This window comes from Malurus melanocephalus, unplaced genomic scaffold (assembly GCF_030028575.1).
Source record: "Malurus melanocephalus ecotype Western Australia unplaced genomic scaffold, MMel_1.1 scaffold_949, whole genome shotgun sequence".
Taxonomy (NCBI): Eukaryota; Metazoa; Chordata; class Aves; order Passeriformes; family Maluridae; genus Malurus; species Malurus melanocephalus.
The window spans coordinates 75,187-90,047 of record NW_026624181.1 but is presented as its reverse complement, the minus strand read 5'-3'; the positions used below and the strand labels follow the sequence as shown (position 1 = coordinate 90,047).

General features: G+C 44.5%; 1 protein-coding gene across 1 annotated transcript; it reads left to right on the top strand.

The window, feature by feature from the left end:
* Positions 1 to 260: 260 nt before the first annotated feature.
* LOC130585685 (L-threonine 3-dehydrogenase, mitochondrial-like) lies at positions 261 to 10,323 on the top strand. Its single transcript, XM_057386289.1, has 9 exons — positions 261 to 372; positions 2,565 to 2,766; positions 3,082 to 3,124; positions 4,250 to 4,320; positions 4,840 to 4,989; positions 5,317 to 5,489; positions 6,451 to 6,541; positions 6,972 to 7,241; positions 7,458 to 10,323. The coding sequence occupies exons 2-9, from the start codon at positions 2,583 to 2,585 to the stop codon at positions 7,595 to 7,597; spliced, it is 1,122 nt and encodes a 373-aa protein (XP_057242272.1). The 5' UTR covers positions 261 to 372; positions 2,565 to 2,582; the 3' UTR covers positions 7,598 to 10,323.
* The last annotated feature ends 4,538 nt before the right edge of the window (positions 10,324 to 14,861 follow it).

Genomic DNA, 14,861 nt, shown 5'->3' with positions numbered 1-14,861 from the left:
TTATTGCTGTACWTTGGAACACGTGTTTGCTTTTTGCTAATCCTTTGCACTGCCACTAATTAATTTAAACCATGTCCTTCAGCCATGACCCGAGGCTGGCTGGCTCTGGGACTTGGAGGAGCTCCTTGTGCACCTTCAGAGTCCTCTCCCAAACTTCCAGGCATTTCAAAATCAAGCAGGAGGGAACGAAGTGATATCCCTGGCGGCTGCTGCTGCTCTCACACACACGGGGTTTTTTTTTTCCATTTTTTTTTCCTAAGGTGTGGGACAACTCCTACTCTCTGCCAGGTTTTGATTGGCTTTCCAAAGAGGCAGTGTCCTATAAATTGCCTTCTCTGCTCTGCTTCTGCCTTATCACCGGCTGAGGGACAGGTGAGTACAGGAGAGAGAAAATTCTAACAGCAATTCCATTGCTTAATCCTTGAAATTAGCGTTGGTTATTAATTTAAATTACTGGGGTGAGGTAAATAACTTTGATGTTTCAGGATAAAACTTCCTCGTTTTGATGACASTTTYTAATATCAGTTTGASTTGRTAAATAAAATCAGGAAYTATTCAGAAAGTGATATGGGAGGAAGGTTTGAAAATGTATCAAGGAATCATAGAATGGTTTGGGTTGGAAAGGATCTTAAAGCTCATCCTGTTTCATGGGCAGGAAACCTACTATAAATTATATCTAGATACTTTATAACTCTTTTCTCTTCAGTTCCCAGCAGAACAGAAGTATTCTTCTTTGGGATAGTAAAAAGGGAAGCCTAAAAAAAAAATAAGTTACTTTACATCAGTGAAATTATTTTCTTTTTTGTGTGTTCAGAGCTGCTAATAACTCCTGRTAATTATGTAAGGTGGAAAACTTGGATCTAGCAGAATGGGCTTTTCTGTCTGATCTGCTTTTGCAAGTCAGTCACTGTATTGGGGGTATTTGGGGAAGCAGTTTTAAGGCATTATATTAATTCCTTTATATAATGATGCATTTGTGGTACTTTAGTAGCCAGTCACACGTTTTTTTCCCCTTTGAAATAGAAATAAATGTCACTGTTGGGGTTTTTGAAGCAGCTCTGCTTCCTGGGTGGTTCAGTGTCTGGTATAAAATGCATTTACTGTTCTGAGTCAGCCTGTGAGCTGTGAGCTTAAGCCATTGTGGTTTCGCTTCAGGTATATTTGCAAAAACCAGTCCAGTCATTGGGAAACCAATTTTAGTCACAGCCAACTTTCGTTTGTAGTTTGYAGAGCCCAAAATGCCTTTTCAGGTACTTGGAGTGGAATTTTTYTGTGACACAGACCAGTGAGTCTCTCTCAGTGCTGGAACATTTTATTTTTCCATACTGAAATAGGAAGGGATTATCATGAGACCTGGTGCCTGGGTCTGTGTCCAGATGGATTTTAAATATTTCTAAGGGTGGACACTCCCATCACCTCCCTGGGCATCTCAGACTAAGTATTTTTGATCAGTTTTAATGAATTTTTTTAACAATGCACTTTTTATGGGKCTGGCTTATTAGACAATAGCAGTTTAGCAGWTCTGTATTTAAATAGCAAAGTGCCAGAAAATTCTYAGCCAGGTGAGCTGAGAAGTGAAAGGAACACCCACATTAATCACTTGTTTGCTTTTCTCTGCAATTGGAGGAGCTGGAATTCATCTGCAGCAATGAACTGCTGCAATTWTTATGTGGAGAGCTTCCTTCTACCTGACTCTCCTTTTTACAGTATATGCCCCAAGAAAGGAGTTGACAGGGTAACCTCATCAGAAATATGCTTTAATCTGGGAATTTACATATTCTAGATCCTTGGGAAGGAGTTAAAAATTGTTCAGAGGGGATAAGAAAAAAAATGAATGATTGTGCCTTGAGAATCRTATTTGAGAGAAATAAATTTGCACCACAGAAATGACCAGTTGTGGCTACAGGTGGGATTTATTTGGGGTACTTTCCATTTCCTTCCCCAATATGAAAGATTTTGAGAGAAAGAAACCAAACTTAAATGCAGCACAGAGTTGCTTATTATGTGAAATAATTAGGATATTTTCCTGAGTCGTGGCTAAACCCTGCCACTCCTCTGTTTGCTTTCTGGGTACCGTCCATCCAGAGTGTTAAATTGGAGTAAATCTCCTTTTTTTTTCAAGAGATTTCCTGCTGCCTTCATTGGCTCAGCTGYTCTTGCTGATGCAATCCTGAGGAGTTTTGCTTATTCACAGCAGCCTGCAAAACTTTCACTCCAAATGTGGCATCACGGCAGCTTTGTTTTATCCTGTATTTGTGCTTAGAATCACAGTTTCGAGTGATTTTTTTTTAAAGAGGTTGAAACTCGAGCTTTACAGTGTTCTCCCTGTCCATTTTCCTGGACTGTGGATATTTTCATGAGCTCTCTCCAGGGAATACATTACCTCTACTCATGTTACACCCCAGGCTGCTTTCAGCTCTCGCTTGGCACAATCCCCCAGCCCTGGGATGGCATCAAATTCCTCTGGATCCCTGCAGCATTTTCTCGGGGCGGGGGGAGCATTTAAAAGCTGTTTAATGTTGTTGAGTCACTTGTGACTCATCTTTTTCTTTCTTTCCTCRCAGCACATCTGAAGGGGGAAGATGCCAATCGTCAGGAATCTGGGCAGAGCCGCCAGCCAGCTGCTGCAGAGCTCGGGCTGTGGGTGTGGCGTTTCCATTGTCCCTGTCCGSTGCATCGGGGTCTCCCCACGCCAGGTGGCCTCTGATGCCAGCTTCCACTCGGTGACTTTCTCCGAGTCCAATCATCCCCGGGTGCTCATCACAGGTCAGCATTCCTGTCACAGCTGCATTTCCTGCCACTGCTCTCCCCTCTCCCCAAACAGCACAAATCTGGAAGTAAAAATACCCAAAATACCCTGGAATCGTGATGATCTTTCCCATCGGGCAATAAGATCAGAGTGCTGTGTAAACTTTCCTACTCTTTTAATTCCAGAACTCTTCTAAAACCAGTTCTTTGAGAAAAAAAAAATGTAGAACCTTTCTGATTCTCTGAGAAAATCATACTAATTCATTATGTGATACAGATAATATTGGAATTCCATGTTTTGAGCCCCCCTTTCCTCTGATTTTTGTCTCTTAGGTGGTCTTGGCCAGCTTGGGGTGGGACTTGCAAAGCTGCTGAGGTAAGTCACCATTCCCTGCTTGCTGTTAGTGAGGAATTCCAGCTTTAGCCATCACTTCTGGAAGCAGTAGTTGTCTGGAAAGTTGTTTATAAAACAATCCTATATTTCAAATGCTATTTTAGCCCCTTAGCTTTGTAAATAACTTTAATGATTGGACTTGATGATCATAAAGGTCTTTTCCTTAATGAGTCTATAATTAAATTTTCACCATCRTTTTATTTGTCCCTCCTGTGCTTGCTGTGGGTTCCTGACGTACTTCCTGCATGCCCATCAGTCACAATCCCCAAAATAGTACAATTTTGTCTGAGAAACTGTTTGCTGAGTTGTTTGCTTCCAGTTAAATGGGAGTATTCAGTCTGAACCCTCARGAGTTTTCCTTCTTTTTCCTTTTCCTCTTCCCCCACCTCAAGCACAGTTACCCTATTTTTTCCATTATATCTTTTCAAGAAGTATGAAATGCTCCAAGAGCTCTCCCTGCTCTGTGTCCTTGTCCATATCCAGCTCAGCTCCAGGTTATCATTTGCACACAGTTTTYGCTGGAGGGGATTTGGACTAAGACCAGAAGTGAGCAGACACACTGCACTCAACTCTCTGTTGCAGTCTGAATGTTTTCTGTCATTTTTAGGCTGTATTTTAAAATTATCCGAATAATGGGAGGCCAGAMTGTGCTCCTATGCCCCCAGATTTTATCTGTCCTTTTTAATCTCCTTGATTAACACAAGGTCACAATTTCTCTCTTTTATTTGCTTTGTTGATATAAAAGTAGCTGCTGTTACAACAAGCCCAGTGACTATGGGTTGTCTGCAGGGGAATAAATTATCCCTGGGTAAAATTTTCAGTAAGCCAAGGACAGGATTTTTCCCTACATATTTTCACTTTCTAAAAATGTTGTCTATCCTTATGCAGTTCTTGACTGCTACTAGAAGTATTTTATCATTTTTAAGATGCTATGTTGTCATTTAAAGGATTGTTGGGTTTTTTTTGGTTTAGTGCAATAACTGATTTTATTGTGAAAATTATTGTTCCTCCGCTATCACTCCCGCAAAACAAAATAACAACGTAGCAACTGATGGATTAWCTCAAAAAGCTGTGGACTCACTGTTCCATGTGGGTATTTTTACACAGGAAACGCTTTGGAAAGAACAATGTGATCTTGTCTGACATTAGAAAGCCTGCAGATAATGTTTTTTATAGTGGTAAGTGACTGGGGAAGCACATGGAAAAAAAAAGCTTGACTTTACCTCTGATGTTCATAAACTAATTATCAAAGTGATAAGTGGATTACACTGACAAGCTGCTGTTCAAACCTTCTGCATAATGCCTTCCTGCTTTGAAATCTTGCCAAGATGAAGATTTCTTCTGTTTTTCCCTTTTCCTAAATATTTCTCTTTGCATTTTTTCACTGCTGCTTTGCCTTGTTGCTGACCAGAATAACACCTTGAGGCACACTGTGCTCCTGCTGTAAAAAGAGGTGCTTTTATTCTTTTGGASGAAGTTGGAAGTGCTTGTGCTGTTTTTCCCTCATTGGGGAATTTTTATTATAAGGTGAATATAGAGCAGGATTTTAAATTCTTTGATTTTTCACTGGAATCTTGCTAAAACTTTTTCCTCAGCATTGCTGTTTAGTGATGTATTTAGGTGGTAGAAACAGCAGTCAGAACCTTCCTTACATCCATCCTTGACAGCCAATTTCCCACTGCTTCCATCCCCTCCAGGTCCTTTTATCTTTGCGGATATCTTGGACTACAAGAACCTGCGGGAGATCGTGGTGAACAACCGCATCACGTGGCTGTTCCACTACAGCGCCCTGCTCAGTGCTGTGGGAGAGGCCAACGTGCCCTTGGCCAGAGCTGTGAATATCACTGGTACGTGGTGGGTTTCAGTACATAAAGATGTGTCTGGAGAGRTTTAGGGTGGAGATCAGGAAAAGGTTGTTCCCTCAGAGGATGGTCAGGCACTGGAACAACTCCCCAGGGAATGGTCTCAGCCCCAAGGCTGCTAAAGCTTCAGGATTGTTTGGACAATGCTCTGTGTGATGCACAGGGTGGGGTTTTTGGGGTGTCTGTGCAGGGCCAGGAGTTGCACTCCATGATCATGATGGGCCCTTTGAGCTCAGGATATTCTGTAATTCCTACAATGGCTTGAGAAAGCAGAAATATTCTGATTAATCCTGTTGTGTTTTTTGTTTTCAGGTTTACACAATGTTCTGGATATTGCAGCTGAGCATAATTTGAGGCTCTTTGTTCCAAGCACTATTGGAGCCTTTGGACCCACCTCCCCTCGAGATCCAACTCCTGATCTCTGCATCCAGAGACCAAGGACAATCTATGGAGTCTCCAAGGTCCATGCTGAACTCATGGGAGAAGTGAGAATTTTTTATTTTATTCATTTMCTAAAAGTCTTTGGAAAACTTCATTGGCACAGGTTTCCCAGAGAAGCTGTGGCTGCCCCATCCCTTGAAGTGTCCAGRGCCAGGTTGGATGGGGCTTGGWGCAATCTGAGATAGTGGGAGGTGTCCCTGCCCATGGTGGGGAGTTGGAGTGAGATGTTCTTTAAGGTCCTTTCTAACCCAGGCCATTCCATGATTCTATGATTGCAACTTCATTGCTTTTGTAAGATTCCTTACTCAGCCTTTTCCCAATCTTTCCTTCCTTCAGATTTTAGTACTCAGCAGTAGTTTGAAGGGCAAATATCTTTTCAGTTTTGTTGGGAAAAGCACAAAGAATGGGAAGCTGGCCAACAGTTGGTTTTCAGYATCATTTCTTTCCCTGTTTTTCATGGCTTTGGCCTCTCTGCCTTGTCTGCCCATGTGAATGGCACTGCAGAAGGACAGTGCACAAAGCCTTGTGACAGGAGGTAGACAATGATGACTTTTGCTCCTCCTCTCCAAAAAAATACTTTAAAACCAAAGCAATGGGGATCTGCACATGCACAACTTCTCTTTTGGCTTTGTAGTTATTTATAAACAGCATTTTTAAAGCTGATATTGTTCTACAGTTTCCTCATGAAGGTCTGAGGACTGTGTTATCCTGAGAAGTCTTGCAAACTTGGGAATGTGCAGTTGCTGAGCAYCAGTTAGAGCTGCATGAGTAACCAATCCATGGCAAGAATCCATATTTACTGATGTGGATATGAGCTAGAAAAGGGCAAGCAGGGAATTCAGCTGCCTGGCAGGGAATGAGGATTGTTCAGTGATCCCTTTCCTTTCATCCCTGTCCTGGGACAGCTGAAGGTTCATCCTGTGGCAGATTTTTCCTGTAAAATCTCAAGCAGGTGTGTGATCAACTCTTGGTGTATGACCCTGTGTTTCTCCCCTCCCTCCCCAGTACTACCACTACCGGTATGGCCTGGACTTCCGCTGCCTCAGGTATCCAGGGATTATCTCTGCTGACTCCCAGCCTGGTGGGGGAACAACTGGTGAGTGACTGGTGCATGATAAGAGGGCTGGAGAGGGACTTTGAAAAAGGGGAATGGCTTCCCACTGCCAGAGGGCAGGGATAGATGGGATATTGGGAAGGAATTGTTCCCTGTGAGGTGGGAAGACCCTGGCACAGGGTGCCCAGAGAAGCTGTGGCTGCCCTGGATCCCTGGCAGTATTCAAGGCCAGATTGGATGGGGCTTGGAGCGCTCTGAGACAGTGAGTGGCATCCCTTCACATGGCAGGAGGGTTGGAACTATTATCTTTGAATTCCCTTCCAACCCAAACCACTCTGTGATTTCATGATGAATAACACACAGTCCTGCTGCCAGAGTTTACACYTCAGAGATTTTGGGGGTAGTCTGAGGATTGTTGACTGTCATTACGTTCACAACACAGATCATGCACATCCATTATTCTTCTCCCCAGAYTATGCTGTCCAGATTTTCCACGATGCCATAAAGACTGGCAAATTCAAGTGTTACCTGAGGCCAGACACCCGGCTGCCCATGATGTACATCGATGACTGCCTGAAGGCCACGCTGGAGATCATGGAGGCCCCTGCAGAAGCYCTGACCATGAGGACCTACAACATCAGTGCCATGAGCTTCACTCCTGAGGAGCTGGCTCAGGARGTGCAGAAGTATGTCCCTGAGCTCGAGATGTCCTACAACGTGGATCAAGTCAGGCAGGCCATAGGTTAGTATCTTCCTTGGCAGCAGGTAAGAAAAAAACATGATCAAGGGCAAAATAAAGCTTCATTTCTTTTTAGGCACTTAGAAACTGCTCATGTGCAGTTCAAACCTTATGGTTTGCAATTCAGCTTTAGTAGTGATGAAACACCTCAAAGTTCAGAGTGATTTTTCCTAAACATCACCTTTCTTGGTTCTTTTTTTTTTTGTTTGTTCCCTGCAGCTGACAGCTGGCCCATGAACTTTGATGACAGCAATGCCCGCAGGGATTGGGGTTGGAAACACGATTATGACCTCGCTGAGCTGGTGACCACGATGTTTAGCTACCTTGGGTCTGACTCCAGGATTGCTCAAGCTAACTGAAATGCTTTCAGATGTTTCCAGATTTCCACAGAGGACCAGGAAGAAATGGCTGGATTTTAGTTTCTAATTTTCTGAGTCTTAGAGCATGTCAGTTACTAGTTTTCATAAGTAGCGACAGAGWTGGGCAGAAACGTCCTGTAGCTGGAATGTCCTTTAGATAAACAACATCACTTGGTGCTGTCCCCAAACACAGCACTGCTGACAAACACAGAATCTTGAACTTTCACACTTTGGAAAAAAACACCAAAAAAAAGAGCACTTAACTGCTGGCTGAATGGCTCTCMAATCATTCCTGCCTCTTCCTTGGCAAACAACATGGGATGGCATTGTCCAACCTGGCGTTTCAGGCATATCCCAAAAAGTTAACGATAGTTTTTGCATTTTCCTGGTGGAGGATGTTAGGTTGTAGTAAGATAAGATCCTTTCTACTTTTTGCTTACAAAAGAGACATCTGTTTCATGTTTCCAAATTGCAGGGGGTCATTGCAATTCTAGTTTGAAATCAAACTTTGGTCGATAGCTCCTATTTATAKCTCTATTTAGTGCTGTCTAAGCATACACTTTTCTATACCTAGGGCATACAGAGTAGCATTCTTATAATGCTGCTTCTAAATGTAAAGTGGGATAGGACTTGAATTCTCATGATGCTTTAAAAAAACAGGGTTTACAAGCAAAGCTTTGTCCTGTTCTCTGCAAGTGCCGCTGCCTTCGGTGCAGCCTCAGAGGGAGAGCTGCAATCTGAAGAGCTGTTCCATGGATGTGAGTCTGGGTGGGATTTCAGGCAGGCCAAGCTCCTGTCTGGATTCATGGTTCTCCCAGTTGTTTGGTGTCCCTGCACAATGACAGAGTGCCTGGAGCAAGTTTTAAAGGTGGGCTGAGGATGGAGCCTTATGGTAGAGTTGGGTCAGCCTTGGAAATCTTTCTTGTTTCACCCCCTTTTCCACATGCACTGTGTTTGTAGATGCTGTTCATGTGTAACTCATACCCTTTTAKTCTTCAGAGAGGGATCCAGAAGCTGAAACCATCTTCTAGCTACAGCTAAGGGCTGTTCTGCTCGTTGAGTTTCATGCACAGGAGATTCTGGGATGAACAAGGCAGTTTTAGTAGATGAATGAAAGGAAGAGATGTCAGTTCAAAAGCTACTTAGGAGACTTCAGGAAATGGCAAACTGGAGAGACAGGAAAGTCATTTTAGATAAAATACCAGTTTCCATGGATGTGAGTCTGAGCTGTCAGCTACTGTAGCTGAGAAACAGCCTCTGGGAGCTTTGGATTTTATATTTTTTTTTCAAAGAAAAAATATCATTTTCAAAATGACTGGAAATTCCCTACAGGAAGCTCTCCATATTTTTTTTTGTCTTGTATACTCCAGTAGTGTGTGTAGGTAAGCACATTCAAGTTGTTTGTGGTTTTTTTTTTGCCTGCAACTTGTTTGCTCTGTTTTCTGTGATGGTGCTTTGGTGGTTGCGAGTCTGTTGCGTTCTCTGTAACCCTGCCACGATCAGATTTTTGTCTCTTTGTGCAGGAGTTCTCCTGYAGGGAATATGTTTCCTCACAAAAGTAACCTTCCAGTGAAGATTCTGTGGTGAAACCCAGTTATTTGAAACATTTGTTACACTTGTATCTCTTGGTTTTGTACTTTTATCATTTCATCTGTGGCAAAGTAGGAATTTCCCAGGTATTTAAGCTCAAGGGTCATGGCTGTTACCGAAACATTTTTATATTGTTTGTGTTGCTGAAAGGACAAGTTTTTAAACCTTGGCCRCTGTTGTAACTCTCACGTAGCTCAAGTGCAATTTTTGGCCCAATGGGCCAGCGAAGTCAGCCCTGCCTTCACACCCTGCGAGGAGAGACTGGCTGGGATTTGTCCTCTGCCCTGGCCAAAAGGATTGGATCCAGACTGAATTATCTCCCAGGGACCTGGAGCCAGCAGATGAAGGGCTTCAAAGGATCTGAAGTGTCTTGTCCACTCCTCAATGCCTCTGTTCMACCCTTGGGAAATGTAAAATAAAGAATTGTTGATGGGTCTTACTCCATTTCCTTATGTCACTCAAAGTCCTGGTGTCTGATCCCCTCACCCTTGTTCCCAGCTCCAGTTTAATTGGAGTCAACAGGAGAGAGGACAGGAATGTTCTTTTTTCTTCTGAAACACGTTGTCCTTGTTGTTGGAATTACACAAAAGCCTTGGAACAGGTGTAACAGCAAAGGTGAAATCCAAACCTATGGCATTTTGAGCAAAATTTTTATTTTTCATGCCAAGATATTGTTGGTTTCATTGAGGATCAGCCATTTAAGCAACTTAAATTTTTCCAAATCTGAAATAAGCCATGTTCCAATAGACAGTGGTCTGGAGGTAACTGGTGACGATTAGGGAATGTCATTCAATGTGTCTGCAAGGTCTGAATCCTGTTTGAARTTCTCATTTTCAATCTGATCAATGATCTGTATGTTTTTTTTCCCCATGTCTTCTCATTAACTTCTCTTGTAATGATGGCACTGGTTTGTTTTTTTTTCTGTATTAAACCAACTTCATGTGGTACAAACCTTTTGCTACCAGTTTGAAGTTTGACTTCTGGGCAGAGACTTCCTATGTGACACTTGAGCACTGTGGCTGTTACATTACCTATTCAGGAAAAAAAAAAAGAAAAAAAAAGGTTGTTAAGAATATTTTTTCAACTATTGTAAGTTGAGGGCGATGCCTACTTTAATAAAATCCTATGCAGATGGATGCTGGGTTTGTCATCCTTGGTTGGAGAGGTGAGAGCAGTGCTGGGGGCTCCTGGTCAGTGCTGAGGGAGCCAAGGGGCTGGAGAGGGATTTTGGATAAGGGATGAAGGGACAGGACACAGGGAATGGCTTCAAACTGCCAGAGGGCAGGGACAGATGGGATATTGGGGAGGAATTGTTCCCTGGGAGGGTGGAGAGGCCCTGTTGAGCCCTGTATCTGTGTTTGAGCAGGTCCTGCTGCCCGATGCTGCTGTGATGGGTCAGCAGCAGAAGCTTGTGCAGGGATGAGTAAGGAGAGCACTCCTCAGAGAGCCACCCTTCCTCCTTAATCCATGGATAAACCCTCCCTGAAGGTGGAGCAGAACCTTTCCCTCCTCCCACACCTTGGCTTCCTAAGGATGGGAACCTCCAGTGGAGAAAACTCTTGACCACAGTTCCATGACTAATGTGACCGTAGTGCTTTTTGTAGAGTGGGAGGTGTTGCAGCACCRCGCTTTTCCCAGCTGCTTCCCTTTGATCCTGGTTTGGATCTTGTTGAGTCCTGTTTGACACATGCCCAGCCTGCCTTTGAGAAATGCCAGAGCTGCTGCAGCTGGAGCCAGGCTGGGAGAGCTGGGGGTGCTCAACTGSRGAGRARAAGGATCCAGGGAGAGCTCAGAGCCCCTTCCAGWGCCTAAAGGGGCTCCAAGAGAGCTGGAGCTTTGGGCAAAGGCCTGGAGTGATAGAAAAATTGGAAATGGCTTTAAACTGAAGGATGGTGGGTTTAGTTTGGATATTAGGAAGGAATTGTTCCCTGTAAGGGTGGTGAGGCCCTGGCACAGGGTGCCCAGARAAGCTGTGGCTGCCCCTGGATCCCTGGAAGTGTCCAAGGCCAGGCTGGATGGGACTTGGAGCTGCTTTCTCCTYTTGGCTGTGTAAGACATCAGACAGAAGCAGGAAGAGGAGGAAGCTCCTTCCCTCAGTGGAAAGGTGTGAGGGAGGTGGGGGATTAACCCCTGTGCTTTTGAAAAACTACTCCTGCTACTCCTCAGGATGGAACCGAGCTCGAACACAGCTTGTCAGGAGCTCTGTGTTCCTGCAGGGAAGAGATGTTGAGCCCAGGGAGGTGAAGAGAGGAGAGCACCTGGGTTATCCAGAGGGAGATCCAGGGGCTGGGACCCCCCCTTTGCAGGCCTCTCACCTCACTCTGTGTTTCAGTTGGGATTGAAGGCTTCCCTGACCCCCTGCAGGCAGCTTGTGTCTATTTTAGGTGAACATCAGCTGGCATTTGCCCTTCTCCTGGAGCCTCAGGCCAGACAAGTGCTCTCCAGGCTATTTCTGGCTTCACAGCATAACTGTGTGATCCTGAATTCCCTGTGGGACTGAGTGCCTGTGGCATGCTGGSGCTCAGGGGCAGGGAGGGGGCAGCTCCTGGAACAAACCCAGCSATTTCAGGATGACTGAGATGACACAGAGCAGATCAGAGCTGGCACRCACGGCTGTGCAGATGCAATTGCAAAGACATTTATGCTTCAGCAGCACCACTGTGGCAGATAAATCTGGAGGGGCATTGCTCAGGCAGGAAAAGAAGTTGCTYCCTCCTCCTGATTCTGCAACTGGGAGCAGTTTAGGATATTTTGTGCAGCCTCCTGGAGCTTCTGAGAAGGTGCAGCACATAGGTTAGCATTAACTTTTGTGGAGATTTAAACATTTTAAAAAGAAATATAAACTATTTTAAAAAGAAATATAAAGAAATAAATTGTGCCCTCTCCCCCCATCTCAGATGGGTCCCTGCAGTCAAAAAGATCTCAGGTGCAGGATAATATTTCTTCTGACCTCTGGTAGAGCTCTGATATTTCAGTCTGGGGAAGAAAAACTCCAGATACACCTTGGTGCTTCTTTCAGTGTGTAAAGGGACTCCAGGAGAGCTGGAGAGGGACTGGGGAGAAGGGATGGAGGGACAGGACAGAGGGAATGGCTTTAAGCTGAAAGAAGACAAAACTAGATGGGATATTTGGCAGGAATTGTTCCCTRTGAGGGTGGGGAGGCCCTGGCACAGGGTGCCCAGAGAAGCTGTAGCTGCCCCTGGATCCCTGGAAGTGTCCAAAGCCAGGCTGGATGGGGCTTGGAACAACCTGGGATAGTGGAAGATGCCCCTGTCCATGGAATGGGGTTGGAATGGGATGAGTTTTAAGGTCCTTTCCAACCCAAACCATTTAGTGATTCCATGATTCTGTGAACTCTTCCACAGGTCAATGTGAAGCTGAATGGAAAACAGGCTCTGGAGAGGTTATTTCTTAGCTCACATATGAATAACCTCAGGTTTTCCCAGCCAGACTTTCCCAGAGGAGCAAGTGAGACCCTGAAGAGGSTGAGCTCCCAGCCTTTGCTGGCTTTTGGTGGGCACCATCTGTCATTGTCCTGGAGGGGGAAGCAGCTGAGTGGCCAAACCCCTGTCAGTGTGGGAGTGAAGGGCAGGAAGAGATTTGGGGCTGTGGGGGAACAGCAGTTTTACCCAGATTACATCTATTGCCTGCTCTAACTTTACCTCCCAACCCCATCCCTGAGGATAGTTGAGGAATAAACCTGGAGTAAGAACCATACAGAACAGGAAATTTTGAGGGAGTGACCCTATTTYGGATGATTAATTAATTCAATAATAAATTAATTCAATTCACAGCCAGAAGAGGCTCAGGTTAACCCCATCCCTTTGGACTCCACACCATTTTCAGCCTCCCTTTCCACCACGGGAGTTGGACATCCAGGCATGCTTGGGRAGAAGCAGAACACTCTGGAATATCTTCCCATCATCAGATCATTTGTCCCTTGGTGTGTCCTCCATCCCAGCCTTTGTTCCTGGTCCTGTGAGCCTCGTCCAGGGGAGAGGGCTGGGATCACATTCCTGCAGGATAAACGGATTCCCCATTGCACTGAAGCCATGGCTGCTCCTGGATGTGTGGGATGAGCTTTGAATCAATCCTAAAACAGAGGAGGTTCTTGGCAGGGCACACGCAGCCCCAAGGACACCACGAGCCGATCATTTTTTGGGAAGGGGGGTGCCAGAGTGATGTCACCTCACCCCTGTGATGCAATGGGTCCTTCATCTCTCCAGCTTTTCCACAATTCCAGGTTAAAGATCCCTCATGGGCAGAGCTGTTGCGAAAGGGGTGAGTCAGAGGAGAGAAAGTAAAGTCCAGATTTCGTCSCCTTTGACCAACGCTGCCCAAAATTCACCAGATTTGGTGCATTTTAAAAGCTCTTCTTTCTGAAGTCTTGTGGTTTTTAGAGACTGTCATAGGAGGTTTGGGAACAATTTTTACCTTGCTTGCAATCCTTTAACTGTAATCCTTTTTTTAACTTGTRATTTCAAGAAAAAAGTGGAATGGATCTCTTGGAAATGAATATGAACTGTATGAGCTAAAAAATCTGTAATTAATTTTTAAGTGTCGAGTTTCAAAATYTTATTATTGTTTCATTGATAATAATACCTTATCTTATTATTTTGCTTAATTCAGTAAGATCAGTTTTTCACTATATCTACAGCAATATTCCTTTGGTAAGTACAGGAATTAAACCTGTATTTCAATGAGATATTGCCAACATTTCCTAAATTGTGATAAACTGCTAAAATGACATTTTTTTGGTAGGGTGTCTTATAAGGAGCTTGTCACAGAGTGTCTGAGTGTRTTTGGCTGCATGCAAATGCCACTCCAAGGTTGCTGGTTTGTGGGATAAGTGGTTTATTGAGCTCCAGTACTAGGGAAACTCGGTTTGGTGGGCATTTGGGATTGATGTGGGTGTCTAATATTGAAATTAAAAGTGTTCCTTTTGCAAAGAGATGCCTCCTCCCTCTGCCTCCCATCCTGGGGGACACAAATATCCTGCCACACTTTTCCCAGCTGCACTTGCCTTTGGAGAATGTAAAAGAAGGAAAGGYCAACAAATGAGCAATTTCCCTTTCTTCACGTTTCTCCTTTTTTGCCRTCTCTCATCCTTCCACATCCATGTGTTTTTTCCATGGTTAAGCAAGTCTGAAGATGTGCCAGGGGCAAAGAGATGTCACACTTGGCCTTGTTGGAGGAAAATGTTCTTTGGAAACTGGGAATAACCCCAATTCCTCCTGCARTGTTTTCCCCACTTGAAGGTGGTGTGGAAGCTGACCTATAGAACAAACAAAAGTGATTCCCAATCAGGTCAGAGCCAAATTTGCAGAACTGAGAGCAACAGGAGGAAGAGGARTCAGATCCTGCTCATCCAAGCCCAGCTGATCACAGGAAGAGAGAGTGGAATATTATCATTAAGGTGGGAAAAGACCTCCAAGATCATCAAGACCAAGCTTTGCCTGGATAGCGTCATTCCCACAAAACCCCATTGTGAAGAGCCTTCTGCTTCCCCCCACAAGTCCCCTGATCCACACCTTGACCCCACCACCTCTCCTCTCACTTCTCCATGAGTATTTCATCGTCCATCAAAGCCAGAGACCTTGCAGAGCCCTGAGCAGGGCACAGGGTCTGTCCAGATGTTTGTTGAGCTGTTTTTAACCCATTTTCTGGCTGAGGA